This window comes from Cyanistes caeruleus, chromosome 9, assembly GCF_971803275.1.
Source record: "Cyanistes caeruleus chromosome 9, bCyaCae1.hap1.1, whole genome shotgun sequence".
Classification (NCBI taxonomy): Eukaryota; Metazoa; Chordata; class Aves; order Passeriformes; family Paridae; genus Cyanistes; species Cyanistes caeruleus.
The window spans coordinates 30,641,610-30,657,731 of NC_141709.1; the positions used below are offsets into that span (position 1 = coordinate 30,641,610).

Consider the following 16,122-nt stretch of genomic DNA (forward strand, 5'->3'; position numbering starts at 1 on the left):
AAAAATAAATGCCATAAAACTTCTCCTTTAAGGAAAAAAAAAAAAAACAAACCACCCAACCCTCACAGCCCAATGCTTTAGAAATGCTTCCACATGCTAATCAGCCTCCTATTCAGTTCCAGACTGAATAGGACTCCAACAATGACAAAGAAATACGCTGAACCTATCCCACATTTCATCCCCTTCACTCAAAATGTTGCTGTTACCTTGGTTTTCAGCCGCTTTGTGGGAGCTGCAGCAGAATGAGAGCTGCATGCTAAAGCTGCAGGGATGGCCAAGAAACCAGGAGTTGCTGGATGAAAAAATATCTGGCCCAGATATGGGGAAAAAAATGGGATTTTATTTGAGGGGCTAGAAACTGATGCTGTAAATTTTTATAAGAGTTATAAGAAAAGGAAAAAAACAAAGAAACAAAGCAAACAAAAAAACCCCAAACAAAACCCTGAATCCTCTATGAAAAGTACAGCCTCTTGTGGTCAGGGAGCAAAGGGAACTTTCTCTCAGCCTGGCAAGTGTGAGTAGGATAAAAGCCCCTCCAAGCCCTTCCCTTTGGGAATCATTCCCTTTTGTTATGTATTATCAACTGGCAGATGCCTCAGTGCAGTTTTTCCTCCATATCCTCAACCTGAAAAACTCCAGCTCTTCTTCTGGGGAAGGACAAGGCAGCTCCTTCTGCAGTGGGTGAATCCAAGGTTGTCTCCCTTTCCTGCAGGACATGGAAGCACCAGAACAGAGGCACCTGGGTAAGTTTTCATAAGAATTCAGGTGGGAAGCTCCAGGACAGGTGCACACATGTCCTAGGGACACACTTCAGCCCAAGCCCTGGCACTCACAGACTCCTCCACAGTCGCTGAGGATCTGATTTCAAGATGCTTTGGCAGGACTGGCAGAAGCACTGAAGTTTGCAGCTCCAGTGGGGAGCTTGGGAAGGAATTAGAGGTACCTCAGTAGCTCTGCAAGCCCCACTGGGCACCTGGGTGCCTCTGTTCTGGAAACACTGCCTTCAAAGCGTGCCCTCGGCGCGCTCCAGCGCCTGCCCACGCGCCCAGGCGATGCTGCTCCCTCTGCTCCCTGTCTCCCTAGATTAGAAACTCCCAGAGGCACAAACCTCCCGTGACGTGCCTGGGCAGGACCAAGGGCAGCACAGCCTGGCACATCCTCGGCCCAGCACTTGAATTCAGGGAGAAGCAGCTCCCCAAAAAAAGCAAGGGCCATCTGATCAGTGATCAAAGAGCCGCCCCAGAAACCTGCTAACACCAAACTGATTCACAGCTATCGACTTCAAAGGAGTTTTGCTGCCTGCCATCAGCTCGCCAGCCATCCAAAATTACTCCCTGAGCATCCCTCAGAACACAAATGCACTCAGTGGTTACTGACCAGACCTGCTTATCAGCATTTTACCACGCTGTTTGCGACTTTCCCTTTGGAAAGCAGCACTTTAAAGGGTGGTGGGCCTTGCAGAAAAGCCTTGGAAGCCCTCAGAATGTTTGGGATGTGGGACCAGCTGCCACGGCCGCTGTGCTGCTGCAAAGAGCAGAGCAAAGACCTGGCTGTCAGCTGGGTGGGGATGATAACCAGGGCTGGGCTGGCTGCTCCCTCCAGGCTTCAAGGAAAGCCCATCACACCACCCTCCCGAAAAGGTCATAAATAACCTGCTGAGTGTCAAGGAGACAGGAAGCCCAGACCCCATTTGGCACTCTGGCTTTCAAATTCAGCGGCCGGGCACTTGGAGGGTGTGATGAGGTCTCAGCTTCATAGGACCACATGCTGAATTAGCAGAAATGTAATTAATATCTGAGTGCAGTGCCTGCATGGTCAGACACATGGCTGCTGAAAAATGGGAGTTTTTGTGAACTTGCAGGTGAAAACAGCTGATTTCTTCTTTTGTGCAGCGCCAGACTGACACTGCTGGGAGACAGAAGCTCTCTGAAGGACTATCATTTCTTTCAGGAGGGATGGCTGCCCAAAACATCTCACCAGTAACTTTCACTTCTTCTCTTTAAAGCCATGGAAGGGAGAATCCCAGTGTTCTTAACAAAGATGCTGAGGCTCTGAGAGGTGCAGGCTGACATCTGCAAGCTCCTGAAGCAGTGAAGGACAGCTCTGTCCCACAGCCACCTTGGTGCTCAGGGCAAGGTGAACCCAGCAATGCCAATTGCTCCAGCCTCAGTTTGCTGGATGCTCGGATGTTTTCCAAGCTTCACAGGCTGTGCCCACTGGTGTTTTGTCAGAAGGCCTGCAGGCACCTCCCAAGCTTCTCAGTGCTATGATCAACACGCTTTGGCATCTTTCTGGGCATGGGATGCAGAACTATGGGAAAGCAGCAGAGGACTATGAGCACTCTCCATTGGCTCAGTGTCACCACCACTGTCAGACCAAGTGCAGCTCCATCTGGGCTCTGGCTGGCAGCCCCTGGCCCTGATGGAGGGCACCATGTGCTCCAAGAAGACGAGGTCATGTATGGGTGCAATCCTGTGCCAGGGCTGGAACAGGAACATGCAGCACAAAGAGCACAGGCATTTTCAGAGCATCACAAGCTCTGGGGTTAAATTACATGTTCTGCTGATAATGTGACTTGATGCAGAGTCTGTTTTCAACCCTCTGTCTCCAAAACATCCAACACATGTGAAAAACAAGCCCACTTACGTGACTGACTCCAAAGGATGGAGTTCCATAGGAATTTCTGATACTTCCAAACCTGCCAGGACAAAGCCAAATTTCAAACTCATTCATGCATTGCCTTGGTAACAACCTTATGCTTAAGCCCTGCTTTCAAACTCTCTGCATCAAAATCCAAATGAAGACACTTCAAATTCCCTGGTTTTCGTGGCATTCTGCTTCCTCAGGTCGAACTGGAGGAGCAGCTTCTGCCGACCACGATCCCACTGTGTCACTGCAACCGGGGCCTTGAGTGCAGCTAAGAGGCAAGAAGGGTTCTCCAATTTCCCAACAGCTGCTCCAACACATCCCTGGGCTCAGACATCTGATCCACATGGAGGAACTTTCCACCTGCTCTAAAACTGTGGATCAGGTAGTGCCCCTGCAAGGTGGATGTGATGGGAGGAGTGAAACGGAGACGGGGTGGCTTTGAAAGGGATACAAATGCCCTTCTGAGAAAGGGGCCCACTGACCCAGGACACACAGGGCACCCACCACCCAGCTCTTGGCAAAACCCACCCAGCTGAGCTATCTGGAAAGGCAGATGGAATGGAAGGCTGGCCACAGGATGGGCCTCCAGACACACTGGCAAGGGAGGAAGCACAGAAGTGCCTTCAGAAAACTGACTTCAGACTTTTATAATTACAGGATAAGTGCTGGATTACTTTAATTCACCTCTTTCATTGAGGTTTTATCATTCTCATTTCTGAGCCCTTTTTTTTTTTTATTTTTTTTTTGTTTGCTTGAAATATGAAACCTGACCTATCAGAAGAGCCGAGCAAGGCCTTGAGACAGAACGAAAAGGAATAAATGTAAAAAATAAAATAAAAATAATAATAATAATAGAAAAAAAAAAAATGTTACAGCACTCATACAAGACCCCAGCTAGCAGGGGGGAAAGCCACATCCTGGGAGGGGATTTCCCTGCTTCCTTCCCCCTCTGGGACACAGCCCCTTGGGATGCCAGGGAAGCTGCTGTTCGCAGCGCCGGCTGTGTGGACACTGGGATAGGAGGGTTTGAAGGCTGCTGCCTTTCCCCACGCTGCCTTCAACAGGCAGGCCCTTGTTCCAGGCACAGGCAGGCCAGGAGACCACAAGGGTCCCTTCTGGATTACCATGGATGAAGTGGGAGCATTGTATGAAGGGAACGGGGAGGATGGAGCCTGCTCCGCCAGAGCGAGCCCGGCAGCAGAGCTGCGCCTTTGCCTCCCCCTCTTTGAAGGCATTTCAGGCAGGGATGGAGCCACACAAACACCCTGCCTATCTCAGATGCTGAAGAGGGGCCCTGCTTTGCCAGAGGTTCCCCAGCTGTGGTATGCAAACCATCTTTGGGTGGTACACGGAGCTCACGCATCTGGAGACACCACCAGCCTGTATCCAGACAAACAGTCAGACCAAAGCAGCCGAGGAAAGGCATGCATATTAAATTGAGATTTAAAGGGTATAAAAATAATCCGTTTGATCTGGGAGTGATGTTTATATTATTTTCCTGTGCTCACTACAAACAGACAATTATAAAAATGTCATCTGCTGTAATTGTGATTCCCATCTCCTGCCTGTCTCAGCAGCAGGTACACAGGATTCAAAGCACTCCTGGCCATGAAGCAGTTGCACGTAATTCTGCTTTTCCTGGAGACACATCTTCAGGCTGGCCAAGTTCCACCAACTCAGGAAAGCCAACAGATTTATACCCCTGAGGACTCGGTCTGCCATAGGTACAGCATTTCCTTCTTCTGCAATTAACACCTCAGGTATAATTGTCACTAATAATCTCTTTTTGATAGGTTGGTTGTCTTTTTTTTGTTGTTGTTGTTGTTTGTTTTCACAAAGCAAATGCAGAAAAAGTGGATTTCAAACACCTCCAAAATATTTCTCTCGCCTTTGCTTCCACTCATCTTTGGTTCCTTTGGTCTTTCAGGGGAGGCACAACAGATGGGTATCACACTTTAGGTGCTGACTGTTGGTTCAATAAGAAGCTTTTCCAGGCTCAAAAAAACCCAAAAAGCTCCTTTACTCCCAAGTTATGGCAGAGTCCACCTGCACAACAACCCCATGCCAAGGTGCCACTTCTGCCCACCTGCCTTTGCCAGAGCACCTCCAGAGCTCCCTGGCCAGGAGCTGGCTGCCACCAGGAGATCCTGCAGGTATGGAGTGATGCATAAACATTAATGGCCAAACCCCACCTAGGGATGCTGAAAACACGATGACGACTCTCCACCCACACGTGTGGTGTGGGCTGGGTCCTCCCCGGCACGCAGGAGACACAGCGTGGAGGAGACAACACCGAGGGGCTGGGACTGTCCAGCTGCTTTGGTACAGTCAGGTCTTGCTGTCCCTTGCTGAAAACAAGAAATGGTTGGCTCAGCATCTTCTTCAGGTGCATAGAAAGATGTTGCCCGTGCGACAAGTGAGAGCTGCACAGCGGGGTAGTCCTAAAAATAAAAACAACAGCCCCAACCCAAACAAAGCAAAGTTGCGCAGCTCATCACATCCATCTTTACACCATCCAAATAACTCTAACCTCACCCCTCATCTCCAATTCCTCCCACTCCTTACACTTAAACGACGATCCCAGGCCTGTTTGCACCAATTTTTGTGATGAAGCGACAGGGCCCCTGGCAGAACTCAAATCCTTTTTTGCTTCTGAGAGCTGCAGGACTACACCATCTTCTACACAGAAGAGGAAAGTCAAGAGTAACCTAAACTGTTAACCCAAATTATAAGATTATATCCCCACTTACATAAACATGTCAAGGTCCAGCTAGCATAAATATTTACTTTCAAAGTTCATTTTAGCATCGAGCTCGCTACAGGAGATGCCAAATTTGTGAGAAAGCTGCAGAGATATTAAGGTTGTAAGAGGTCTATCCATCTGTTGCTTAAAAAAACCTCCCCAAGGCAGTAAAACTTGTGTTGTACAGATTAACTGGGATTGACAGAAGAGAGAAAATTAAATTAGAGGCAGAAAAGAAGAAGGGCAGTAAATTATGTGCAGTTTACATCCCACCAGCCTGAAACATATGCTCCCATAAACCAAATTTCCACAAGCCTCAGAAGCAGGTATGCCAGATGAAATCCTTCTATTTTATGGCACAAGCAGGACTTTTTGGAAGCTGTTTTACCTGCACAAGCTGCACAAATACAAGCTACTGAGGACCCTCATCTGCCCTATCACCCTTGCTGACACAGCCTTCCCCTCTTCCGAGATTAAACGCTTGACTTAACACCCGTCAGCAGAGCACAGGTGGCTGCTCAGAGCTTGCTGAACACCAGGAGTCCCTGCCAAGGGAAAGCAGCAGGTCTGAGAGGAGTAAATTTAACTCTAGATGCTACATCTGTGGGGCCAGGCTCCAAAACATCCCACCCTCAAGGGTCAGGGCATGAGGCGTTTCCTCAGCTGGCCACATCTCCTGCATCAGGAGGAGGTTTGGTGGCCATTGAAGGACAGCAAAACCCCATGGCACCAAGGAAAGTGACCCCCTGAGATCTGCCCCAGCCAGGGCCACCCCAGATCCCCCAAATAACAACTCTAAGCTCCAGGTAGGAGGTACAGGAGACTCCTGGCAGAGGGATGGGCTGCGGATGATCAGGTGAAGGTGGAGTGAGGTCCACCCATCACACCTCTTGTTTTGCTGCTCAGAGAGTTCCCCACAGCTCTACAAAGCAAAGACACCAACCAGCTCAGCAGGGGGACCCGCCCAGACCCCCTCAATCACATTTTCAGATGTTTTGCAGTGATCAGGAGACAGGGGCAGGGCAGTGGGGACTCTTCCACACCACCAAGCTCGCCTGTGGCCCCAACAATTTCAGGAAGCATCTTCCAATTCTCAAAACAGAGCCCTCCCGAGAGATGGAGAAAGTTATTTTCCCCCCCTTGCATGACCTGCTTTAATAAATGCACACTCAGTTATTTTCTGCCTTTTATACTGAGTTAAGTACGGGCATGGAATTTCTGGGAAGTTCACAGTGTCAGCGACCAAACCTCTTGTTCATGCAAGAAGCCAGGGATTTATGAGTGCCAAGTGCACTCATTAGAGGAGTGAGCTGGTCATTCAGTAACATCCAGCTCCCTGTCAACTCAACTCAAGCTGAAAATGCAGGAGAAACAGAGGGTCTGGTCCAGTGGGTCTTCATCCAACCCACTCCACGGGCTTCTGCCCATGGCTCTGTGCTCCCCAAGAAAAGAAGATACAAATCTTCCTCCTATGCATTTGCTATCAAGATAACCATTGTACTGCTTAAGGATGAAAGACAAAAGTGAATCCACCTAACTACTCTCACCAAATTAAAGCTGAAGGAAGCTCCTGATAGCTCAGCTTTGCTAATTCAGACTTTCTTAGATGTTTATGATAATTGTCTTCTGGGTAATTTGTTTAAATTTGTGTGTAAACAAAGGGTTTGTACACATCTACAGCCTCATGGAGAGTGTGTCATTTCTGAAAAACATTTCAGCCGTAATGCACTCTTTTCATTTTCCCCTCAGAGAAAACCAATTCAAGGTCAAATTATGGCATTACCTGCAGCAGGAGCCAGTGCAGCGTCACAGGCCTCTGCAAATCAAATGGCCAGTTTTAATATTTCCTAAAGTGCCTCTCAAATGAGAAAAAGCCTTTCTGTTTCCCTGCTTCTCTCAATGTCTTTGGGCGGCTGCTCAAGAGGCGTAACTCAGTTTGACTGCACTGGAGGCCACTGGCCGTGTGCCCACATGCACCAGCAGAAGACCTCTGCTGGTCCCTCCACCTCAGAAGAAGTCATTTCACCCAATTCTGCTCCTTCTTATCTTATATAGGGCATTTTGATATTTTCCCCCCACTGAATATGTAAATATCCATCAACTCGTACCTGTGCAGCTTTCTCTTACAGGAAGGATTCAGCTAGGGCACCTTTTTTCCACTTTCCAAGTGGTTTTTTGGGATTTTTTTGTACAAGAAAATGGGAATCATGTGCTTGGAAACTATAAACACATAGTCTTCCTTAGCAAAAGGCAGAGGGAAGAGCAAGCCAAGGCCCCCTTGAGTGGGGCAGCTTTCACAGCAGCTCATCCCCAGTGATCCACCAGCAGGTCTGGTACTCCTGGTCCGGGTGTATTTGCAAAGCCCATCCCCAAACACATATCATGGGCTCTCCATCCCCTATCACACATCATGGGCTCTCCATCCCCTATCACACATCATGAGCTCTCCATCCCCTATCACACATCATGAGCTCTCCATCCCATCCCCTAACACAAATCATGGGCTCTCCATCCCCTAACACACATCATGGGCTCTCCATCCCCAAACACCCATCATGGGCTCTCCATCCCCTAACACACATCATGGGCTCTCCATCCCCAAACACCCATCATGGGCTCTCCATCCCCTAACACACATCATGGGCTCTCCATCCCCAAACACACATCATGGGCTCTCCATCCCCAAACACACATCATGGGCTCTCCATCCCCAAACACACATCATGGGCTCTCCATCCCCTAACACACATCATGAGCTCTCCATCCCCTATCACACATCATGGGCTCTCCATCCCCAAACACACATCATGAGCTCTCCATCCCATCCCCAAACACACATCATGGGCTCTCCATCCCCAAACACACATCATGGGCTCTCCATCCCCAAACACACATCATGGGCTCTCCATGTCCCACCTATATTCCTCACCTGCCAGTGATCAGCCAGATCTAAACTTTCCTTCAGCTACTGTATTCATGCTCTTACTTTTAAACGCTCCTCAACTTAAAAAACCGCAACACAACAACAAAAAACCCCAGCAAAAACCCCTAAATGAGCCAGCTCTGGTGTTTACTTCCCCATTTCCACCTGTAGCAACCTGAAACAAAGCAACAATCACAGTTTTGCTGTATCACATTATTCCCTGCTAACAATACTTTCCAGTGATGCTTGATAAGTCCTGTTTACCCAAACTAGCACAAGTGGAATAACACATGTCAACCAACTGCTTTTTCATTTAGGACCCTTAGCCCAGAGAAGGGGAAGCAAAACTCTTTCCCCATTCAAATAGCACCTACTCATGCCAGGAACGCCTCAAGTTAAGAAAACTTGGGTAAATAAAAGTTTGAAAGTTCTGACTCCCAGGAGCTGTTTTACTAGGAATTCGACTTTTTGCTTAAATAAGTGAGGTAAGTCCAGCTAGTTATGTTTCTACTTATATTAGTTTCATATACGGGATATCAAGTATTTTTATTTTTTCCAGATCCGAGAAGATGAAGCTTTCTGCACTGGCCCCTGTTCTTGTGGGAATATAAAGAGAAAACCATGCCTCTCCTCCTGATGTTATTAGTGCCCCCTAATATACACCAGATGATCAATAAACTGCATAAAAATTAAATCAAACTGACAGTCTTTAAAAAATGGGCTCTAAGCAGAAACAATTGTTTTAAAGACTGTGGTGTCTGGAGTATTAAACTCACGTGCTGTTGTGTTATTAATCTCTTTGTTGGAAGCCAGTTGATTTCCCCTGCCTGTGTCTGTCAATTAAATATTCAGCATCGCAGCCACAATGGAAGGGTTGATGTTTTGGAATGCAAAAAGTTTTTTTTTTGAGGCGCGCTGTTGACAGTTCCCTTCCATGCCACAGCATCTCCAAAAGCCATCGCATCTCCGAGAGCCGAGCAGGGCAGGCAAACCCAAACCTCTGCCAGGGGCCGCCAGAGCGCTCCGGGCTTTGAAAGGAATGAGTTTAGCGAGATGCGAGAGAGAGCAAAGCCGGCAGCAGAGCGACACAGTAACCGGAGCGGCAAGAGTTGCTGTTTTCCGTGATTAACCAAAACACGAGCCGGGCTGACCGTAGAGCGCTGCCTCCACCTGGAGCTGGCGCCGGCGCCGCCGAGGTGCCACCGAGCCAGCTCCGGGCGCGGGGCCCGGGCCGGGGGCACCCCCGGGGCGCATCCCCGAGCCCACAGTGCCCCCTGCTCCCCGCCGAAATGGGAGCAAATCGCCCGCAATGAGCGTTTCGGGGCTCGGGGCTCTCCCCCCGGGGACCCCCGCGCTCCGCAGCCCGGCCCGGCCCGGCCGCTCCCCGGCTCCCCCCGCTCGCCGCCCGGCCCGGCTCTCCCGGCGGCCCCGCTGCGCTTTTGTTCGGGAAGCGGCGCGGCCGGGGCCCGCCCGGGCTCTGATCTGCTCTGCCCGGGTTCTGCTCTGCCCGAGCTCTGCTCTGCTCTGCCTGGGCTCTGTTCTGCTCTGCCCGGGTTCTGCTCTGCCCTCCCGAGCTGTGCTCTGCCCTCCCGAGCTGTGCTCTGCCCTCCCGGGCTCTGCTCTGCCCGCCCGGGCTCTGCTCTGCCCGGGCTCTGCTCTGCTCTGCCTGCCCGAGCTCTGCTCTGCCCGGGCTCTGCTCTGCTCTGCCTGCCCGAGCTCTGCCCGCCCGCCGCACAACTTTCCCAAAAGTTTTTCCCGAGCTGCGGGAGCGGGGAGAAGGGGACGCGGAGCCCGCGGTGCTCACCCATGACGAGGCAGAGGCAGTCGAGGCAGATGAGCAGGGCTTTCTTGCTGCTGCTCTTGGCCGGGTTGTTGTTGAGCGCCGGGCTGCCCCCATTCTTGCTCTCCGGCGGGATCGCCTTGTCGTACTTGTAGCTCTGCATTATCGGGGGCGAGCGCCCGGGACGAGCCGTGCCGAGGCGAGCCGGGCCGGGCCGGGCCGGAGGGAGCCGCTCGGAGCCGAGCCGAGCCGAGCCGAGCCGAGCCGAGCCGAGCCGGGCCGAGCCGAGCCGAGCCGGGCCGGGCCGGGCCGGAGGGAGCCGCTCGGAGCCGAGCCGAGCCGAGCCGAGCCGAGCCGAGCCGAGCCGAGCCGAGCCGCGCCGCCGCCGGGCTCGCACGCCGTGCGCCGGGGAGGTGCTGCCCGCGCCGCCGGAGCCGCTCCCGGCCTCTCCGCTGGGGCACGGCAGGCGAGAGAGGCAGGCGGGTCTTCCCAAGGAGAGACGAGGAAAAAAGGGAAAAAAAAAAAAAAAAAAAAAAAAAAAAAAGCAGCAACAACAAAAAACGAACCAAACCAAAAAAAAAAATAAAAATCGAAGTAGCAAAACAAAAAATCAAAACAAGCTCTCTCTCTCTCTCTCCCCCCCCAACCCCCGAAAAAAAAACCAACCAAAAAAAAAAAACCAAAACACCAGGAAAGCAGCGAAAGGGCAGCGAGCGAGAAGTTTGCGGGTTGTCCCAAAGGCGGTGGAAAAGTCCTGGAGGAAAAGCCGGGGGGAAGGATTTAAAAAACAAAAAAAAACAAAAAAAAGCGCGTGTGTATATATGTTTATATATATATATAAATGTGTGTGTATGAAGGTCTCAGTCCGGGAGAAGCTGCGGGGCGATGCTGCCCCGGGGGCAGGTGGGCTCCGCACTGAGCTGCGCTGGGGGCTCCCGCCGTGCCTGCCCCGGCCGCTCTGGGAGCCACCGGCTCAGTTCTGCACTTTTATTTCGAGAGGCGCTTTCCAGCCCTCAGGAAAAAAAAAAAAGAAGAGGGGAAAAAAAAAAAAATCAAAAAAAAAAATCAGTCACTTCGCCTCGGATGGGATATCCAAGTAAGCACAGCCCCTTTCCTGCATCTGACATTTTACATAGATAATTAACTCCACATTTTTTTCCTGAGGGAAGTTAAAAAAAAAAAAAAAGGGTTAGGAACTAAAGTTTTTTCTCTCTCGCAGCGGACCAGAAGGAGGGAGCCTCTAGCGTTCGTTCGTACAGGAGTGCAGGGGGAATGGGAAACAACCAGCCGATCCAAGGCTGGAGGGTTCCCCAGAGCTGGGAACCGTGCAAGGCGCAGAAAACTAACAACAAATAACTTTATAAACATTTTTTCTCATGTCTTTTTTTTTTTCCTCCTGCCCTCCAGCTGTGCTCCGTGTGCTGGGGCAGGGGTGGGGACATGATGTGTGTGGTACCCACAGAGCCTGGCAGAGCCCAGCGGGGCCAGTCCGGAGTTTGGCTGTGCCACCCTGCCTGGTGCCATGGCAGCTCTGTCCCTCCCGCAGCAGCACCTTCACCAAATGAGTGTGACGAGAAACTCGGCTCAGGGATTGCTGCCTCGCTTAATCGCTCCTTTGCTCTAATTAAAAATCATCGAGGAAGTGAAGGAAAGGTTTCCCAGGAGCCCGAGCTGGCAGGAGGGCGATGCTCTGCTCCGAGCAGGGCTGCAGGAGGTGGGGACACAGCTGCTACCCCAGGGAGCTGCTCAGGACGGTGTTCAACCACTTCTCCTCCGATTTTTGGGGTCGTGCATTTGAGCTCAGCCTCTCACCTGTGTGCTGGCACATATCCTGCTGCATCCCTGCTGTTTCCCCGGCAGGGAGAGCCCCCAGCAAGGCCACCCTTCCCTGCTGCCCCTCCCGGAGCTGCAGATAGCACCAGAGCCCTGGAGAGTGCGCCTGGGACAGGTTTTCCAGGAATCTCTTAGATTATTCCATGGGGAATCCTGGGGCCAGCCTGGGAGGGAGCAAGAAAGTGAAGAGGCTGTTTTCAAATTTTACTTTTACACGTGAGGTGTGAAAAGAAAGGGGGAAACAGACCTTGGACGTTCAAATCAGGTGCCAGCTCCCACCCTGCCGTTGAGGGTACTCTTTTGCCCATTATCACCCCGTGGCACTGAATACAAAAGCATCACTTTTGGCCCATGATGGTGCCAATCACCCACCCAGGGGACCAAGCTGCCCAGGAGGGACACTCCTCAAGGTCTCTTTGTCTTTCCCCTGAGAGTGGCAGAGGTGTGGGTGCCTAATTTAGGTTCCTTGGATGCCTGGAGCAAGCAGAAAGAAATCTTCACATGGGAATTCTTCCAAACCTGTGGGCACACTGCCCAGCCCAGTCCACCTTGGGGCCAAGCACCCACCTTCCCCTCACCCTTCAGAGCCTGGCCCTGCTTAGAGGAGCCCACAGATTCCAGCAGCTGGCTCCAGCCTCCCCACATCCCCAAATCTGCTGATTCCCTGGGTTAAATTCCATTTTGTATTCAAAGCAAGGAGAAAAAAAAAAAAAAAAAAAAAAAAAAAAGCCAACAAAAATTGAGACTTATCATTGTAACAGCAAATAAAAAAAAAATAATAAAAAAATGAGGCTTTCTTGTACTTTCAGGGAAATTGAAATCATGGGTTTGTATTTGCATTTACAAGACCCCTCAGGCTACTAATGTTTGCATTTTCATAACAAAAAGATTGTGCTGTTAATTGATGCCAGCCAGGGCACACAAATCTGAATCTTGGACAATTTCTTAAGCGAGCAGCAGCCACCACAATTGCCCAGTTCACGTTTGACAATGGGTAAGTCAGCAGTGCCAAGAAGCAGCTTCTGTGCCTTTGTCAATAATATGCAAGAGATTCATTAGTAATAATGAATTGTTTATTCATAAATGGGATAATCATATACACCATGCAACAGTATCCTTCAAGACCTCATATTTTGCTTTCAGTCACACTCAAAATTCTCACTGTGGATTGGGGTTTTTCTTTATATAAATTATTTTAACTGAGTTTGTATTACCAGTGAATTTTGCTCCTCATTTTTGGAGAAGGACTGATTTTTGCTACCTTCCCACCCCACATGGACCCAATCCCTGGTGAACAAGGAATATGTTGATATAATTTCTGGGAAGAACAAAAATTGTTGTACCACTTGTTCTTTCCCAAATTTCTTTCATAGCCCAACAATTTGAAAAGACAAATTGAGTTTTATTCATTCAGTCTTGTCATTTTAAGAGAATCAGCTCTTCAAGGCTATTCCTGGAATGGGTAATATCTTTTATCTTTGTATCAGTGGGACAGGACTATGTGGAAACCTGTTCATGACACATCAAGATCTTAAAAAATTGAGAAAAGGTTTTACTTGTACCTTACTCAATCACCATGACCAGTCAACATGATCCCAGCCAAAGGGTGTCTGCCAAAAAATCCACCCCAAGACAAACCAAAAAACAACAGTACAAATGTTCTTGTATTTCCTTTTTTCTCCATAGAAAAGGGTGCTCAAGTGGGACAGTAAGGTCTGGTTTGGGGCAGGAGGAGCCCAAACCTCTTGCTTGAAAGGTTGTGAGAGGTTGAGTTTCCACCAGGTATGCAGGGCTGGTGTGGGGAGGGAGAAGGGAAGGGAGAAAGCTTCAGATTCTGCTCTGAGGCTCGTGGAAGTAGTTTATCCCACACATTATTTAATGAAAATAACTGTTTGTTGGAGCAGGGAGAGAACCTGTGACCTGCCCTTATGCTCCTGCTTACCCCATCCCGCTCCCCTTGGCCAGGCAGGACGTGGTCCTGGCGCTCTGGGCTGCTCCGCTTACAAGTGTAGAGTACCCCAGAATCCTGGAATGATTTGGGTTGGAGGGAACCATAAAGATCATCTCATTCCCCAGGGGCAGGGACACATTCCACCATCCCAGGTTGCTCCAAGTCCCATCCAACCTGGCCTTGGGCATTTCCAGGGCTGGGGCAGCCACAGCTTCTCTGGGCACCCCTTGCCAGGGCCTCCCCACCCTCACAGGGAAGAATTTTTCCCTCATACCTAATGTAACCCTGCCCTCTGTCAGTTCAAAGCCATTCCCCCTTCTATCACTCCCATGTCCTTGTCCAAAGTTCCTCTCCACTTCTTCTGGATCCCCTTTAGGTGCTGGAAAGGGTTCTAAGGTATCCCTGGAGCCTTCTGCTCTCCAGGCTGCAACTCCTCATCTCTTGCTGCTGTGCTGCAAACACAGATGCTGCTGCAGAGCAGCTGATGCCCGGTGTGCCCGGTGGGATGCTCATTTTGAGGCTCATTTTGAGGCACTGCCCAGTGCCACCCCTTCCCCCTCACCCCTACAGCCAGATCTTCCTTGGGAACCTGCTCTGCTTTTCTGTCACAGGGAGGATTTTGGCAGCAGCTCTTCTGGAGAGGGGACAGCAGTGTGGGAGGACCAGGCCCTGCCTATTGTATTTCTTGGAGCTGCTAATGACCGTGGCTACAGCAACCCTAAAATAAGAAAGGGAGCCGATTGTTATCCCTTATCTGCGATTGTTCCCCACCGAAGGGGGAAATCGGAGCTCAGTTACATCAGCTGGCCTGCACTGGAGTCACCAGGCAGAAGTGCCAGTAAAATTCTGAAAATTCCGAAGCCCAACCACCACTACCCTGTTCAGGGGTATTTTTAGCCCCACCAGCTGCTGCTGCTGCTGGAGGAAACACGCTCAGAAGGGCTGCAGGTGGGGACATTGCCCTGCCCACCCCATGGCAGGACACCTGCTGTGTCCCCATGCTGGACACCATCCCCGGCGCCAGGTTGTCCAACCTGCACGGTCAACACCGCCCTGTTAAATTTTTACAAAGGCTGGGGTTCGGCCTGTCACTGCAGAGAAAGGCAAATATAAGTGAAATCCAAAGGGGACCCAGTTCTGCCCCCTCCAAAGAGGCTGGGAAGGATCAAGCCTCATAAACCTTCAGGTCATTAAAAAGAATTAGCTGATAAATGTCATCCTGGTGCAGGGTTTGGTGCTGTCCAGGAATCCAGGGGATCCAGGGGATTGGGGATCCAGGCTGATGCAGGCCAGGAGGGTCAGCCCTCAGGCACGTGCCTCAGTGACCCGAGGGGTGGCACAATCTATGGTCATGGACCCGTTCCTGGCATCACAAATCACTCAGGGTCAGCAACATTCAATTTGCCAACAACTTAAAGTCCAGTCTGTTTTGAAATCAGCATCTGTATTCCTGCCAAGTTTCACAACCCCGATGTTTCTCCCTAATTTAATTTAGCTCCCCTAAATCTTGTTGGCTCTTGACATGATTGGAGAATTTCAATTCACGTTATTATAAAAATGAAGAAAAAAGGAAATAAATTTCAAATCACATGATCACAACAAAAAGCTTGAAAACGTAAGCTGGAAATCTCATCCAAATATCAAAACATAGAGTTGTAATAAAGGATGTTATTTGTTTTAAGATTTTCTAAAGACCAAATCCCGTGATTTGAAGGAGCCTGATTTATAATTTGGGGACACTGGGGTCTGGTAACACCTCGTGTTCAGTCACAGCTGTGCCTGTCTTTCGTCTGCCATCCCCGTCCTCAAAAAAGAGAATAACAGCACCATCTACTGCCATTCCTCAGCATTCGCCTGGGAATGCCAAACTTCAGCTCCATCAAAGCACCTCGGCAGCTCCTGGTATTGACAGAGAAACGAGCAGACCTGGACTGCAAAAGTCAAAAATCAGCAGTCTAAATTAACTATTGATGCGTGCTAATTATTAAAAATTTCAGGCCTCAGTAACAGACCTTCCCCCCAAAGCTGGTGGCATTGAAAAAAAATCATTTCAACAGACCGGTATTTTCATATATTTCCCCCCAAATCCTTTCGTGTGTTTATTAGCGTAGCCTTGAAGGGCTGGCTGTGGAATTCCCAGTTTCTACCTCGGGCAGGCATTTCCACCATCAACAACAGCTCATGAAAGAGGTGGAACATCACCCTCGTTTCCAGCCTGGTAAAACCCGGGTCTGTGCTGGGGC

General features: G+C 50.0%; 1 protein-coding gene across 1 annotated transcript in view; it reads right to left on the reverse strand.

The window, feature by feature from the left end:
* PLPP3 (phospholipid phosphatase 3) overlaps positions 1-10,691 on the reverse strand; it is a 42,831-nt gene extending 32,140 nt beyond the window's left edge. The window contains exon 1 of the mRNA XM_086841635.1: positions 10,120-10,691. Within this exon, the coding sequence (XP_086697761.1) occupies positions 10,120-10,258 (139 nt within the window). The 5' untranslated portion in view covers positions 10,259-10,691. The remainder of the gene's footprint in view (positions 1-10,119) is intronic.
* Between the last annotated feature and the right edge of the window lie 5,431 nt (positions 10,692-16,122).